Source organism: Pollicipes pollicipes, unplaced genomic scaffold (assembly GCF_011947565.3).
Source record: "Pollicipes pollicipes isolate AB1234 unplaced genomic scaffold, Ppol_2.1 Scaffold_5724;HRSCAF=6776_pilon_pilon_pilon, whole genome shotgun sequence".
NCBI classification, from domain to species: Eukaryota; Metazoa; Arthropoda; class Thecostraca; order Pollicipedomorpha; family Pollicipedidae; genus Pollicipes; species Pollicipes pollicipes.
Window position 1 is genome coordinate 21,604,578 of NW_023596746.1, and position 16,621 is coordinate 21,621,198.

General features: G+C 56.7%; 1 protein-coding gene across 1 annotated transcript; it reads left to right on the forward strand.

Annotated features, from left to right (window-relative positions):
- The first annotated feature begins 1,334 nt into the window (after window positions 1–1,334).
- On the forward strand, window positions 1,335–15,966 carry LOC119102804 (uncharacterized protein F13E6.1-like). Its single transcript, XM_037226257.1, is given in 5 exon segments — window positions 1,335–1,498; window positions 12,622–12,740; window positions 13,720–13,776; window positions 13,778–13,869; window positions 15,942–15,966. Coding segments are annotated over 5 exon segments (306 nt in total). The 5' UTR covers window positions 1,335–1,485.
- The last annotated feature ends 655 nt before the right edge of the window (window positions 15,967–16,621 follow it).

Below are 16,621 nucleotides of genomic sequence, written 5' to 3' on the forward strand. Positions count from 1 at the left end.
ACACACACACACACACACACACACACACACACACACACACACACCACACACACACACACACACACACACACACACACACACACACACACACACACACACACACACACACACACACACACACACACACACACACGTATTACACACGGTCGTACATCAAGTCATCGAGAAAATGTCCCACGTGTGCCGGCGAACCTAAACAAATCAGAGCGTAATGATTTTGTTGGATGAAAAAAGTCAGTTGAAGAAAAATGCTGCAAAAATTGATTGCAGACAGCTGGTAGTCGTGCGACAAACCCGTTTTTAAGTGTTGACCGTTGCAAATGGCTGGTGGAAAAGCCCGATATTGCCGAGAACGCTGGACGGGCGTAGGCAGGCTGAACAGTGATGCTAGGTGAGTGCAGTCAATCCTGTGATGAAATACGTTGTACAGAAATAGGATGCCAGACTGAGTGAAGCGTGCCTTGATAGGTGATGCTTTGAAGAAAGCGAGAAGATGCTCATAACCAAATGGAGGACACCGAGACTGGCTACTCGAACCCAACCATTTTCAGTCCCCAGTTTTTAGACCACTCTCAGAGGCGATCCAAACCCGCCTGAAGTGTGAGACAATCTGCTACGTTGTTGATTCGGTGAAAATTGTCCCACCATTAACGTACATAAGGCACTCACTCTCGATTTGATCAGGAACATCAGCCAGAAAGCAGGCGAACAGCAACGTTCCTAGAATGCTGCCTTCCGGGTCACCAGATCGCACCAGTTTGTTCACCTTTTGAGGTAGGTGTTCAGCAGTGTTCAAGAAAACGTGAAAGATGTGTGATGCAAGAGCTCTTTGGAAGGAATCCGTGCTGGGATAAGGGAAGGGCGGGCAGATAGACCTGTAATAGACTATCGCTCACAGTTTTCTCCAATATTTTGAGCAAATAGGAAGCAGCGACAAAGGTCTGTAATTTTCAGACAGCTTTTTGGACCCCTTCTTTGGCACTGGAGTCACCTTCGCTTGCTTCTACATGGCGGGGAAGACGCCAGAGTTTAGAGAAAGCTTACATATTATTTCCGACGGAGTAGTTAGCTCCTCGGCACATTCCCTGAGAATCCGGACACTGAGCACGTCGAGACCACAGGCCTTTATTTTTGGGAGGTCATATGAGCCAAAATAACCAAATTGTCATGCTGTACAATTTGTTGTTGTCAGTTGTACTACTTGTATGTGTGTGTCATAGCCAAATTCGTCCGCAGACTTTGAAAATACTCCTGTGACGTCACGAAGCATTAGTTGGAATCATTTGTATACCGCAATTATGGAACCTTTCTAAGCTACCTTGAATCGCCGAGTTGTTGATAAATTTTGTGAGGACGTGTCGGGAGGCGCGGCCGGCATCCTGTGCGAAGCGTATTGTGTAGTCGCGTGCCACGCGTCGGAAAAGTGGGAGTTCAACCAGTTCTCGACACCCGGTGCCGCGGAGCAACGTCTTTAGGGCTTTGGAAATGACGTCCCCTGGTGAGCCAATTGATGTCCTGCAAGCAGTTGCTCACCTGTTGCCCCGCCTTGTGCCGTTGCGAGTCTACAGTGTGTTACCATTAAGGGCTCAATGAAATTTGAGTGAATTTTTTCCGTTGTTGACGTCAATCGAGCCCTCATATGTGAACCTAAGATGTGGTCCTTTGTCTGAATGTGGGTGTAGAGTTAGATATATTTTTAATTGTGCAGTATTGATCCCATGCCACCTGTAAATTTAGTATTAGGTTGGTATTTCTAACAAAAATAATTTGGGTTAAGTTAATTAGATGGGCATGTGACACTTTGTGTATGCTTTCTCAATCCATATGGCTGCTGTCATTTTTGCTTCTTCTTTGTGATCTTTGCCCCGTGCCCTGACAATACTGCTCTCTGAAGACTAAAAGGCCCATCAGATAAAATAGGATTCAGGCCTTTTTTGCCTTTGGGCAACAGAATGAACTTCAATCTCGGCTTCTGCACAGGACTAATGATATGCTAGCTGTGATGCCTAGCAAGGTGAAGTGTTACATAGCACTGCATGGTCAAACTTGTGTGTGTTCTTGTGTTAATACATCTGATGTTCAAAAGTGCAAAAGTGATTATGCCCGTGGTGCTCAGAATTAGTGACTTTTGAAATTTTCTTCTGGAAATTAAAAAATCCACTCATCCTAAGGATAATGAAGTGGACCCATGGGAAATGGCAGGCTCTTGAATTATGAGAACCTATGCATGTAATCTGCTTAATATGTGTTATAAAAATTATTAAACAGAACATTTATTAGAAGATTGTTAAACTGAACCATAAACTACTACTTGCATTACAAAAAACATTTAAGATCACAAGTGAGTTATTTTCTGGTAAATGCTGCTCTTCATATGTGCACATCAGATGACCACAATTATATTTTCCTAAAGGTCTCAAAACCGCACATCTGGCACCTTAATATCACGCCTTTGTTCACCTATTACACGCCATTGCTGCACTGCAGCTGAAGAACAGACTACCAGCCCCCATGGTAACATACATTGGGTTCAGCAATGAGATAAATGAGTGAACCTTCCCTTTAGGCAAAATTTAGGGACACCCGTAGTGTGCATGGAGACAACTCCTTATGGATATACCATGTCATTGATCATACTCAAGGAGACATTTAGCACTTGAGCCAATATTGAGTCTGCTGGCTGTTCTGGTAGTCACCTTTTGAGCTAGATAGATAGTGACTTGAAAAGAAATGTCTTTATGAGTTCTTACTAGCCCTCTGGGAATTTATAAATTGAGGTACTGACTAACAAACTGAGCTGCCTGTGGTGGTTTTAAGGTTTTGCTGTCTAAGCTCAAACTGACAACCAACATTTTCCTGTGTCAAGCTGCCCTCATTGCTAGCTTACTCAGCACTGCTCCCATTTCATGATGCCCCTCCCCCTTTGGCTAGCGCCTTCCCCACTGCAATGCCTGCCATTTCGGCAGGGGTTCAGTGCGCGGTTGCATCGCCCTGATGTAAGAGTGATGATGTAGACGGCCGTGGGGCGCCCGCCCGACGCCGCTGACGGCGCTCAGCGAGCTTGACCGTCTGGCGGCGTGGCGGCCGCGCTGCCCCGCCCGGCCGCGGCGCGGCGCCACTGTCGGCTTCTGTTCCTTACTGGACCGCACCGGCGCTGACCGGACGTCCGCTGTGCGCGCTTCTTCCGTCGCGGCGGCAACGAGCGACCGGCCGGCGATACCGCCTGGGAACGAATTGACCGGAGGAGGTCCGGTGCTGGCCTCACGCGTAGTCCGGTCCTGCCACTCGCGGACGCTCGTGCCACTCCGATCTGGGGACCGTGCAGCGCCCCCCTTCCCTCCACCGGCGGGACGGCCACAGTAGACACGGGTCACAGCTGGGCGCTATTGATCATAACACGCCGGGCGGTGATCAGACGGGCGGCGACCGGCCGACGGACGCGTCATCAGTGTCGAACGCCGGCGGCCGGGCCCGGCGGGTGCCGCTGACGCCATGTTCATGGACGCGCCGCGCGCCTTCTGCGACGGCGAGCTTCACCGGCGGGCGGCAGCCGTCTCCGGTGAGCAGCGTGTGTGCAGCGGGTGTGGGGGCCGCCGCCGGACCGCGGACCGGACCCGGACCCGGACCCGGGCCCTGACTCAGACTCAAACTTTGACCGGGACCGGGACTACCGTCCGGACGGCGGCGACCCCAGTGCCTGGCGTCACGTGACGTCCGGTGTCGGCGCGACACCCGACACCGCCGCCGTGTGGGCCAGGTCAGCGCGTGGAGCGGCGCGGGACAGCTGTCAGGCTGGAAAGACGGCGCTCTGACGATCGGGCAGGCCGGATGCGGTCGGATCGATCTGGACGCAGTCGTCAGCACGTGCCTGTGCTTAGCGTTGCGGCTGCGCCGCGCCTCGGCTGCCGCGGCGCCCCGCTCGCCCGCACGAGTCGTTGTTACACGGCGTCCGGCAATGACCCGGCGCAGTGACGCGCCCGCCGCGGGCGACCGCTCGCCCGGCCCGCCCCGGCTGGGCCGATGATGGCCTGGGCGTGACGACGGACCAGCTCTTGCTCCGTAATCCAGTTATCGGCTTGGCTAATGGGCTATTCCGAACGCCAATGGCTCAATTTATGATCGCCTTGGCCGGAAATGAATCGCAATTGACGTCACTGCATGAATTATCCATTTCTATCGACGAACGTCTTTTCCTCCGCTCGCATCCAGGCGGGCCCTTGGAGTACTGGAGGCTCGACGATCCCCAGGGCATACTGTCTCCCCACCGCGCTAGAACGCGGCCGCGCCCTCGCCACTGGCGCCCCCATCGCACCCGACGCTCAGTCGCGCCGTCATGTGCGCCGCTGCCACCTCCGGACGTGCGGCGTTTCCGGTCGCCGACCGCGGCGGCGGCGGCCGACGCGCGGCGTCACCCGGCAGCTGGGCGATCGATTTGGTGACGGTCGACACCTGTATGTGTGTGTGTGTGTGTGTGTGTGTGTGTGTATGCTCCGCCGTCCCGGCGATGACGGCGTGCAGGGGCCGGGTGTGTGCGACGCGCGCGGGCGGGACGTGTCGCCCTACCGACCGGCTCTGTCCGTGCGCTCGACGTGGGCGTCGCTGGACGTGGAACGTCATGATTGACATGCCAGGGCTGGGCATTGATTGATTGCAGAGCCGACCAGAAAGGAGTGCTTTGTTTCTCACGCGTATAGCTTTTTTATTCTGGCTGATAGGCAGCAGCCCATACTTTTCGGTCCAAAATTAGATTTGATATCACACAAATCACAAATTATTCAAGACGTTGAGATGACGTCAGTTAGCTGGCAGTCGTATCGTCGGTTGGAATTTTCCGAATGTCGATACCATGATCTGATGGCGAACCGTCGTCAGTGGGGTCCCACAGAACCATCGGTGTCGCACAGAACGGTCGGGGTCGCACAGACGTGTGCTTGGAACCGACACGGGTTTGCAAGTGCCCAGTTCGGCCTCCATCTGGCTGGCTGGCGGGGGTACCGGTCTCTGACCCTGCACCGGTATGATCCGTCGCGGCCTGCCGATTCAGTAGGCGCCCGTGACTCACACCAAAGCCTCCCGTGCCGTCCGTGTGACGTCACCACCCGCTTCGGCCGATTGATGCTGCCGCCTAGCGGCGGCGGGTGGAGGCTTTGGTCGGCTGGCACGGCGGCCGGCGTGGCGATCGCATCACAACAGCTCGCCGACGCCCCTAAATACATAAAAACCACCACATTCATCGGCATGAGCGGATGGTACCAGTAATCAGCGTGCGTGTTGGCAAAGACTCGATCTCTGTTGTCCGACAGTCTGGCGCGGTCTGGACGCCGTGCTGATCGCGTGCCTAACACGACAGCTTGTCTTCTTTGTATACATTACGCCAGTCCCGCCCGGACCAGTCGGCACCATTGTGGGCGGGTGATGGGCTAGACTCCGTGTCCGGCGGCGGCCATGCGGCACCGGCTAAGCCACAGATCGTGTACATTGTTCGGCGGGACCAATACAGAGATGTCAGCTGCAGCTGTCCGAACACGGGCTCGGCCACGGCCACGACCTGTCAGCGGTGGCCGTGTTGCACCGTCGTGTGACGCGTGCTCTCCGGAGAGCAGCTCGGCTAGGCGGACCGAGTGCGGAAGTACCCTGTGAAGTGGAGCGTGGTAGCGGGTCCGAGGTTCACCCACCAGGCTCGACCTGTCAAGTGGGCACTGCGAGCCCGAAGTCACCCGTAGCGGGCGTAAGCCATTCCAAGGCAATACAACTCTCGCCTTACAGCTGGCAATGATGAGGCGTGGTTTATAGTGATGTTTTTGAATGTCATATGGTTTCGAACGCACGATTTCGCCACTCACTGGGAGAGGTGGCGTCATGGGGAGGGAGACGGTTTGCTGACAGGTGACGGACGACCCGTGTCGTTAGCGTAGCCATCAAGTACGCTGGAGGTGTCGAGCTGGGCTAGAGGGCTAGAGAGTAAGAGTAGAGTAAGAGTAGTAAGTAAGAGTAAGAGAGTAGAGGGCTAGAGGGTAACCTGGAACCGGTATCTGACAAAGACATTAAAGCGCCGGGCGTTTCCAGAGCCTCCGAGGCTGCTCAGGCGTAATATATGAGGCGAAGCCTCTGTATACCTGCTGGGTGCACACTAGCTACCGGACTCTTAGGATTAGTGGCAAAATAATTGGGTGGTGTGTTATACCTGTCATGGCTGGCTGAAAAGCTGGGCTCGATGATAGATCGTTATCAGTTGCGTGTGCTGCCGATGGCTCGATTTCTGTTGTCCAACGGACGAAAAGCATGCACTTAAACAGCAGCATGCAAATGCCTTGTATTCTCATTGTTTCACTTCTTTTTTGTTAAACAAAAATGTCTATTAAACCAGCTGAGGATTAACAGAAACACATTTTTCCGTCCCTCCTCCGAATTTAAGTGCTCTAAGTACCTACTGTCTACTAACTACCTAGCAACTTTAACTACAAGGACGTTCCCTCAGCGCTTTTCGCTGAGCCCCCACAAACGGACGGAAACGGACGGAGCGCTTTTTTTTAGAAATTCCACGCTGTAAGCCATTAGGCGCGGTTCTGTCTCATTTGACGTGGATCGCATAATTGGCAGTGGCGCGCGCCGAACGTCCGGGTCTTTGTGCTTGTGCCTGCTGCGTCTGCCGCGGTCCGACCGCCGGGGAAACCCACCGGCCCACCTGGCTTGTCGGCCGCCGTCTTGTTTACGCGCCGTCGGAGTCTTCTTCCAAACGGTAGAAAGTCGTCATCGATTGACAGCGAAGCCGGGACCCACACAGTGCAGCTGGCTCCGTTTCAGACCTGCGGGTGAAAAACATGGCCGCAAAAAGCCACGGTTCACCTGTCGTCGCCTGCGCTGTTAATGCCAGTTCAGCGGAGGTATTGTGAGGCCGGCGGACAGGCCTCGTGCCTGCCCGCTTCAAATATGCTCTCTTTTAGCTAGACGGGTATTTCACCACCACCTGTATGCCGTGTTTAGTATCGGAAAGTAATGTTCGGTGTCGGTGTTTTCCGATCCGTTTGTGGGGGCTTTGTTTTACCGGAGCTGATTACAAACCAGCTGGACTGTCCGCACGCAGCAAGCCGGCTGGCGCGTTGGAACAGGGAATGAGAAGCCGAGTGCAACTGACTGATGCGTTGTGAGCAGTAATGGTCAGACCTTGGTGATCCGTCTGTGGAGGGAGGATGGAGGGAGGTTGGCTCCACGTCGTGCCTGCCGACGGCCTACCGTATAAGCCTTCCAGTCTGTTGTGCTACCCACGTGAGCGACACGGGCTCCAGTCCCACCGCGCGACCCCCGCGGCGTGGGCGTGGCCCGCGCTGGCCCGCCGGGACGCCGTCTTGCCTGCCTCGCTCCTGGCTGCGGCGGTGGCGTCGGTCGGTCGGCCGGCCGCGTCCAGAGCGGAGCCGAGCCGTGGCGCGGCGCGCGTCGGGAGGCGTGGCTCTGTTTACACGGCGGCCGCTGCGCACGACCCGGGCGGCGGCGCGCGCGCAGGCCGCGGCTGCTGACGGCGCGGGATGTGCAGTCGGCGGTGTCTGCCGTGGCGCTGCTGGCGCCGGGACGGGTGCGGTGGACACCCGTCACCGGGACGTGGGACATGAGGGTGGCCGTCTGTGGTAGCTGGTGAGGCTAGTCTACAGACTGATGTCATAGAGCCGCAGCACGTAGTGCCAGGGCAGGGATAAAGCAATGCAGGATATCCCGGGACTGTGTGTGCAGATTGTGTGTGTGGTATGACTTACATCTTGTGTGAATCCTGCGCGGGCTCCTTAGTTTTGCGGTCTAACGAACTTCTGTATCGTCGGGCCCTTGAAGAAGACGCGATAGTTGCCACACCGCTGCCACCATTAGCTGACGTGCTGACCCTAGTTTGCCGCCAGGACAGCGTGGTCAGCAGTGATGCGACGGACGCAAATATGCTCAGTAATTCTGAGCTAATCTTGATACAAATACGTCAGCCTTTAGTGTTTCTTATGAGCTAGTAATCGCGTCGTAGTCTGTACTCACAGGCCGGCATGTCAGCGCGGCGGACGGGCGCGGAGCGCGCTTCAAAAGCAGGCAACGTTATGATAAATAGTTAACGTGCTTAACGTTTGGTACCCGATGTTTAAATTGGCATCCAAGAGGGCTTGCTCGTCACAGTGTAAGTCATGCCTAAGCCACAATGTCCCCTTATATAATATTCAATATTGCGGTCTGCAAGTAAGCTGCAATCGGTAATCCGCCTGTAATCTTTCACATATGGGAAGAAAATCAAGGCGCGTGGTCGGTATGGGGACATACAGCCCGAATTCCGAGGCTTCTGTTCTTTAAAAGGCTGCAGAATGTCACTAAAAGGGTTAGTCTGAGGCTATCTACGCGTATCCGATGCGCCAAAAAGAAGTTTGTTTTGAACAACTTAGAGTCTTCCACAATTACTTTGTTAGCTTTTTTGAATTTCGTTTTTGTAGGTTTTTCTCAACGCGATTCGTTTCTCTTACGCTTCAAGCAGCCATTTTTTCCACTACAACATGCCGTCAGAATCCCTGAGCTTTTCAACCGTCTCTGGCCACCACCCCTTACATGAACAATAACGTGCCACGTATCGACGGACAAACTCTGAGCGTGTCGGCAAGCGGCGGCGCGCCACGCGGCTGCCTGCCCTGAGCGTCTGAACAGCGGACGCCGTCAGTCGCCGGCACCCGTGGGTCACCCGACCGCCAGCGGTCGACGCTGACTGGCCGGCCAAAGCGTCGGCCGATTGGACGCCTGATGTGACCGAGCAGTCGGCCGATCCGAACCTGCGGTGGGCGGGCGGTCGGCCGATCCGAACCTGCGGTGGGCGGGCGGTCGACCGATCCGAACCTGCGGTGGGCGGGCGCGGCCCGCACGGCGGCGGTGGCGCACTGAGCAGCGGCTGCAGGTGGCGCCGGCCGCCGTTGGTGACAACCGCACAAGAAAATGGATTGGTGCATTTTTGCGGGAATATTTGGATGTTCGTGGTCTTGATCGCGTGTGAGGGATGTTTTCGGTTTGTCAGGTTTCTGCCCTCATTTATTATTGTCGCTAGTGAATGCCGGATAGACTACCCCGTGCCCATAGCAGCGCAGTTGAATCTCACCGTACACGGGGTCACGCGACAGAACACGGCGTGATGGGTCCAAGCCTGGGAGATAGGGGCCGATTGGATGACCCGAGTGCCTGGGAAGTCACGTCGCCGTACAAATCGCACAACGGAGCCGGACGGTTGGCACAATGTGCCGCCTTGCATTTCGCCACTTGGCACACTGGCGTACGGGGGACGCCATTTCTGTGGCGTGCTTCGCGCATTATTGCAAGCGTATCGTCACAGCAGTACATTGCGTTGGCACGTGCTAGTCGAAGTGACGCGCTGTGACGGCCATGGTTTGGGCGGCACTCCATCAGCGCTGCAGGATATCGCAAGTGAACGTTAAACATCATCTGGCCTACGGTTCGTGCCTTGCGCATTTCGGTACCTGTGTGGCTCGTCCACGCTTTGACGTGCCACGCGATCATACCAACAGGGCGTTACGTGTGCACTTGTGCACGGTATTCCGGTGTGGTAGGCATTTCGCCTAGCAGTGGGTCACTTTGCTCGCCACAAAGAACCCAACAGAGGTAAAGGTCGCGTGCCGGGGTGAGGGCCACGTGCCGATGTGAGTATGGCGTGGGTCCAGCCGCCGCAGTGCCGCGGCCGTCGTCGGTGCGTCATGCCGTGGCACGCGTCGATTGCCGTGCGTCCCAGCTGTAATGACCCGCCCACGCGGTTCCGTGTGCCCGCGGACACGGGGTGGAGGACAGTGGGTCGGGCACGCGCCTTCTGAACGGACTAGGTTGTCCTGCGTACGTGTCTGCCACAGCTTCATATTTGAAAGGAGCCAGGCCTGCTGCGACAACTTTCTCTAGGTTAAACGGAATGGTCCACATGTGGAGATGCTGAGGCAAGCATGAGATAGGATGAAAAAAACACTTGTAGCTACTGACAATCTTTTTAGTGCGAAAAAAACACTGTCAGCCCATCCACGGCAGCTGTTGTCACCAGCAGTAAACATTCCACTCTCGGACGGAAGGAAAGCAGATGTTCATTCCATTGTTTTCCGTTCCAGAACTCTAGAACAACTTGCATCACATCAGGGATATATGACTGTATACACAGATGGCTCCAAGGCAGCATGCGGCGTTGACGATGCCTTCGTGTGTGGCGCAATGACCCGATCGTGTCGCCGCCGGCACGTGCCTGGGTTTTTACGTCGGAACTGATGGCTGTTTTGAAGGCGATTTGTTTCGTCCAGGTAGATAACAGGGCTTTGCACCTCATTTTAATGGACTCTATGAGTAGAACTCCGGCGCCGAGGGCGTTTTATCCGCTCAGTCCCTTCGCACAGGGCATTTGATCACATTTCTCTGCGCTCAACCGAATTGGCAAGACGACATCTCAGACGGCATGTCAGAGAATGAGCTAGTCGACTCCGCGGCGAGATGGACTGCTCGGGCTGTACGCACGCATCAACCGCCTGTCCCGGCCGAAGGCTGTTACCCCGTCATTGCCGCCTTTTTACAGGGCGAACGGCAGCAGCTGTGGGACGCGATGACAAGTAGCTAGCTCAGGGCGGTGAAGCCACAGTTCGCGGTGTGACAGTCGTGACCGCTGAGAGCGAGACGAGAGGAGGTTACCCTGCGCAGATTGCGTTCGTGACGTTCATATGTGACACATGGGTTTCTGCTTTGCGACTAAGACCGACCCGTATCGCCACACTGCAACTCGCCACTTACTGTGCGCGACACGTTGCTTTTGCATCCCCATTTGCCGAAGGGCGGATACGCTGTTTTGAACGACCTGCGGAAACCCTGAACCTGTGTGGAAGCCTCAGCGACGATTCCAATGTCTTTCGCACGGGCCAGTGTTTTTCTTCCCACTGGCTGTAGGATTTTCCGCTGTATCCACGTCCCGGTAAAAAGTTGACTTCGTTATGGGCGCATAATGGCCTCGGCCGTCAAAACACCTCTAGCCCAATATCATTATCGTTCACTGTCTTAGTCATTACTTTGTAAATATGCTCCTCAATACGTCGTCGTTTGTTACGCTATGGAACGCTTGTATGACGTCATAGTCTCTGCCAGAGTGGCCGTGTCGAAGTTGTCACTAGCGGACGGGCTGATTCGCTTATAGTACTTCAACTCGCTGAGAGATGGTTCGTTAACTCATGCGCGTGTACTCCACCGGATATCGTCACGTCCTCGTATTTTGGTCCTTTTTCATGGTGTTCTTGTTTGTTTGTCCTAGATTGTATCTTGTTATGTGCATCTGTATTCTCGGCTATGATGCTTTTTCTAAGTTATGCGATTCCCAGCCTCAGTTGCGTCATAACCAGTAGCACTGCCCAAGTTCCTGTTTTATGTATCACAAAACTTGGCATGTTCTCGAAACTTGCACTTGACGCGTTTAGCTGGTTGAAAGACAACTGCTGACGCTCATGATAGGATTCGTGCTGACGCACTCCAGACACGAATCACTTTAAGCCAATTTCTTCATTAACCTTAGGCACGATATTGTCATTGATGAGGTGGAATTCGTGTGACGCTTCCATGACGACACACACCTCGGGGTGACTTGGATTAGGCGGTGCGATATAGTCTGCACAAGTTTGCGTGTGCCTAGCTCAGAAACAAGAGGATTTGAAGTCTTGAAAAGGTCAGAACTGTGAAATACTGGGAATGAGATGGAAATGACTGTCTCAGTAGCAAACCCCAAACGAAAGTGAAGCAGTTCCCTTAACTGCCTTAGTGAGAAGTAAGAAAAAAGAAAGAAAGAAGAAAACACATGAAGGAAAAGAATATGCTGCAGCTTTGTGCAGGACTAGTAAAATGTTTTTTTATAATATGCAATCCCTGTAGTTATGGACACAGTTGATCAGAATACATTGCACATGTCTACATAGTTTGTTATCATAGCAAGTTATCGGTGGGCCCAGTCCACTTGATGACATTTTCTGTATACAATCTTACAGGTGGTTGTTAGCCGCACATAACTCATTTTCCTTGCATTTCTGCCGCAAATATCACTTTATGCAGTACTAGACCTTTGAAACTTTTCGCTTCTTGAACTGTGTTAGAGCGGTGAACCTGAATATGGAGTAATTTTTGTTGCCCGTTTCATATGTGCGTAAGAGATTTGCACAGCTGAGACAATCAGTACATTTTGCCACGGCCTTTGTGCCTTCGCTTGGTGGTTTCTTGATAATTATTGCATTCTTAAGCTGCGCTATCCAGTTGTACGGGTGTCAAGTGTTCTTCGATTTCTTTAAGTGATGACGCTGCTGTTTCGACACGAATATCGTTATTGCATGCATATAGGGGCTCTGGACCACGGCCATCCCTCCACTATGGCTGTATAACGCATCGTAACGTATCTCATCCCCACCCCCTCCCCCCCCCCCCCCCAGTCCACCTCTCGCTCAGAAAAACGCTCTTCTCACGGCCACGGCCGGAGATATGACACCGGCTGACACACAGCCGTCACTGCACGGGGAAGTGCACTGCACTGTTAACGGAATAAGAAGCACCTCAAGCCGGCCCGGGGCTTGCCCGTGTGATAACGGGCTCCCTGTGTTGCAGCCAGCGAGATGCCGGCCACGTCCCCGTCCACCGACTCGGGCGTGGTGGACGCGTTCGCCGCGCTCAGCCCCGAAGAGCAGGAGCGGCAGCGCGAGGAGTGGAAACAGGACCTGGCCAGGGTAGGTGGTGACGGGAGGGGAACGGGGTCTGGCCAGGAAAGGTGGTGGCGAAAGGGAGAGGACCTGGGCAGGGTGGGTGGTGACGGGAGCGGAACGGGGCCTGGCCAGGGAAGGTGACGAGAGGGGAACTGGGTCTGGCCAGGGCAGGCGGTGACGAGATGGGAGCAGGAGCTGGCCAGGGTGGGTGATGACAGGGAGCAGGAGCTGACCAGAGCAGGTGATGACGACAAGGAGCAGGGGCTGGCCAGAGTGGGTGGTGACAACAGGGAGCAGGAGCTGGCCAGGGTGGCTGATGACAACAGGGAGCAGAAGCTGGCCAGGGTGGCTGATGACGACAGGGAGCAGGAGCTGGCCAGGGTGGCTGATGACGACAGGGAGCAGAAGCTGGCCAGGGTGGCTGATGACAACAGGGAGTAGGAGCTGGCCAGGGTGGCTGATGACGACAGGGAGCAGAAGCTGGCCAGGGTGGGTGATGACAGGGAGCAGAAGCTGGCCAGGGTGGGCGATGACGAGATTGGGGCAAGAGGTGTCCAGGGTAAGCTATTACATGAGGAGGGGTGCAGGAGAACTATGTTGTGGAAACATCAGTGATCTGCTGAATGCTCCAGGGTGTAAAGGCCCCCTCAACGAAATGTTTATCTGTGTTGCGATTCCCACTATACAGTCATTATTTATGGGTTCCAGCGGGTGTGCCCAAGAGTCTCTTGTACCCTGCACTGATATGTGATTTTGCTGATGAATTCTAAGCACAATGATACGGTGGCCTTGATGCACTATGCTGTTCCATTTGCCGCCAGTAATGATAGATGTATTTACGGAGGTGTTCATTGCGCCCATGTTCGTGCAAGTGCAGATCTGTCATGTAGGCGAAACGTTGCGGCCGTCTGGCACGGACCACAGGATGTCCAGCTGCCTGTGCTGCGCCTGGCCGCGGCGCCTCAGGTGGCTCCCGCCCTGACCGAGATGTGCCTGTCACCAGATCGAGGAAGACATTGTGCTGATGCGTGAGACGCTCTCGGCCAAGATCAAGGAGGCGCAAGGAGCTGAAGCACAAGCTGGGCATCACCATGTGGACCGAGTTCACAGAGGATGTCAACCAGGGCATCAAGAACGTCAAGGAGTCCCAGGCGTAAGTGCGGTGTCGCGCGAGCGCCGGGAGGTGGCCTCGCCGCTGGTGGAGGGCGGTCCTGACGCGTTCGCAGCGGCGTCACCTGGTCGCCGCTCGTGCGGGGGACGCCGTCTTCAGCGGCGTGGCCTGCGTCGCTGCTTTACCTCGCTGTTCGGGGCGACGCAGGTGCCTGTCCGTGCCCAGTCGACGGGCCGGAAGCGGTGAGTCCCACCGCCCCCCCCCCCCCCCTCCCCCTCCCCCTCCCCCTCCCCCCGAGCCCATCTCCCCGCCCGGCTCCGCTGTCGGCCAAGAGGCGGGCGGCCGCGCCTTCCGCCGGCCGGCTGCGGGCACCGGCGGCACAACGCCGGCCTGCATGGAGGTGTCACATCGCCGGCCGGCAGCCCTGCTGGCGCCGCCGGGCCGGGGGTCCGGTGTGCCGGGGTCAGATGGCGACAGACTGCACTGCAACGTCTTCACCCGCGCACGCACTCCAACCCTCAGCCTGGGCGGACCACCGCGGCCTTCCGCGTTGTGCTGGCTGCGCTTTTGGCTGCGCTCTCAAGCGGGCGTGGCTGGTGTGCAATGTTTGCTGTGTTCTGTTGCAACGCCGCTCTGCTGTTGACTCTTCTCCAGTGCGATGCGCAATGCATGTTTGACGGTTGCGGTCGGCCAGCATCGGCGGCACGTTGGTGGGGTTCGGTTGCGACCCGCTTCTCCACACCGGCACCTCCCGCGGCGACCCCGGCTCGCGCCACGTACCGGCACCGGCCCGACAGCGGGTGGCGGCCGACTGAGCGACCTCTCGTGTCCGGCAGGTACCACAAGGTCACTGACACCTTCACCGAGCTGCAGCAGGCCGTGACGGCGGCGCCGCTGTGAGTAGCCGGCGGCACAGATGTCGCCACTAACGCCGGCCGCTCCGCAGGCAGCCGCGCTGCGCCGCATCGCATGCTGCTGGCTGCTGCTGCTGCTGTACTTCTTGCTCCCTCCCCCCCCCCCCCCCCCCCCCCCCCCCCCCCCCCCCACTAACCCGGTTCGCAGGTGTCCGGTAGCGCCCGGCCGGCGGCAGGGTCCTGCCCCACCGCCGAATGTGACCCAGGGGTGCTGTGATCATCGCGGCAGCAGTGGTGCGTGAAGAGCGCGGCCGGCCAGTTCTTTAGTGCTGGGTGCTCATTGGGCGCTACGGTCAGGTGGTTCGCAACGGACAAATGTGGCACGCGTTGTGGAGCACTATGGGACGTTTGTCGTTATGGGCGACTACGAGTGCGGCCAAATTGTATCCCCCCGCTAAATCTGTTAAGCATGAACAGGCCTGCTTCCATTCGATCTGCTTGTATAGCGATGACGTGTCGGTGGACAATGCCAGCAACATTGAACTGGCTATTGTGGAGCCCTCAGAACCGAAATGACCTGTGACCATACTGGGGGCCGACCTGTCTGCACCCCTGTGTGCGACCCCCCCCCCCCCCCCACCATCTGGATTCAAACGCTCCCGGTCAGCGCGGTCGCCGCGTCCGCCGGGTGGCCCCGCAGGCCTCGCTCTGCCGGCGTCACCCAGAGCAGGCGTCACCGGCTGGCTGGCTCGGGACGCACTGCTGCGCCGGCCGCGGCCCGTCCGGTTCCAGCGGTCCGATGCTGTCCGTATTGAGCGGATTGATCGCCTCGTCGTCTGATCACCGGCGGAGCGGCCGCGCCGCGTGCCTGAGGTCACCGCTATGCGCGCCGTGCGCCGCCGAGCGCGCGCGGTGGCCGCTGCACCCGCCGGGCAGGCCGGTCGGGGTGGTGGCCGAGCCTGGCGAGTCGCCGGCGGGACCCGGACGGGCCGCCGGCCGGCCGTCGGCCCATGCTGGACCCGCGGCTGCCTCCGTTCAAGCACTAACTCGGCCGCGTCGGCTTACTAACCGCTTTCAGGTCGACGTACTGACCGCATCTGTGCTGACTAACCGCTTTCGTGTTGGCGTACTAACCGTGTCCGCGCCGTGCCGCCAACTCTGTGCGTTTGAGTGGCCAGCCCCAGCCGCAGTGGCTGCCGCCGCGTCCGCTGACGCCGCCCGGCTTTACTAACCTGCCGCCGCTCGTTCTGGCCCGTACAGCCTGTGGGGATGGGGCGGCACGTGAGTTATCGGCCACCCGCGCTGGCCGCCCCGCATGCGCCGTGCCCGCCAGTGGCCTCGTTAGTAGCGCCGCATCCCGCACCTGCACTCGGCAGTCGACAGGGAGGCCGCACGGTCTCGCCGGCGCGCGACCGGCGGCGCCTGTCAGCGCCTCTCGTGTCGGCTGGCGCCGGCCGTGTGATGCACATCCAGGCATGCAGGTGCACGCTCGGGCCAAGCGGCGGCCGTGTGTGCCTCAGAAAGGTCACCGATGTACAGTGCGCTCTGTTTCGTTTTGAAGTCTGCCCAAGATCGTGTCTGAGTAGATAGTCGCGAAGTGCACCTTCGTGTAAATAGTTGCCTGACGGTGGCCATTCGGGGAGAAGTAGCGCGCCGACTTTGAGGAGAAATTGTGCCGTTCATGATGTTATGGGTGATGCGAAAAAACGCGGTAGTGCCCCAAAAGTTCCACCGTCCCAAAAATTTTGTGGTAACGGCGTTGGGGTAGAATTTGTTACCAAAAGAAATCTGGCTGGCGTATCGTAGCGAGAGCGTGACGAAATGTGGACCCGTTGTGATGTTTGGGGAAGGGATCGAATTTAGGTTCTGGAGGAAGATCCGCATTAAGGGGACGATCATATGGCCTCCGTCATGGTCCGAGTAACGTTTGCGTATGTCAT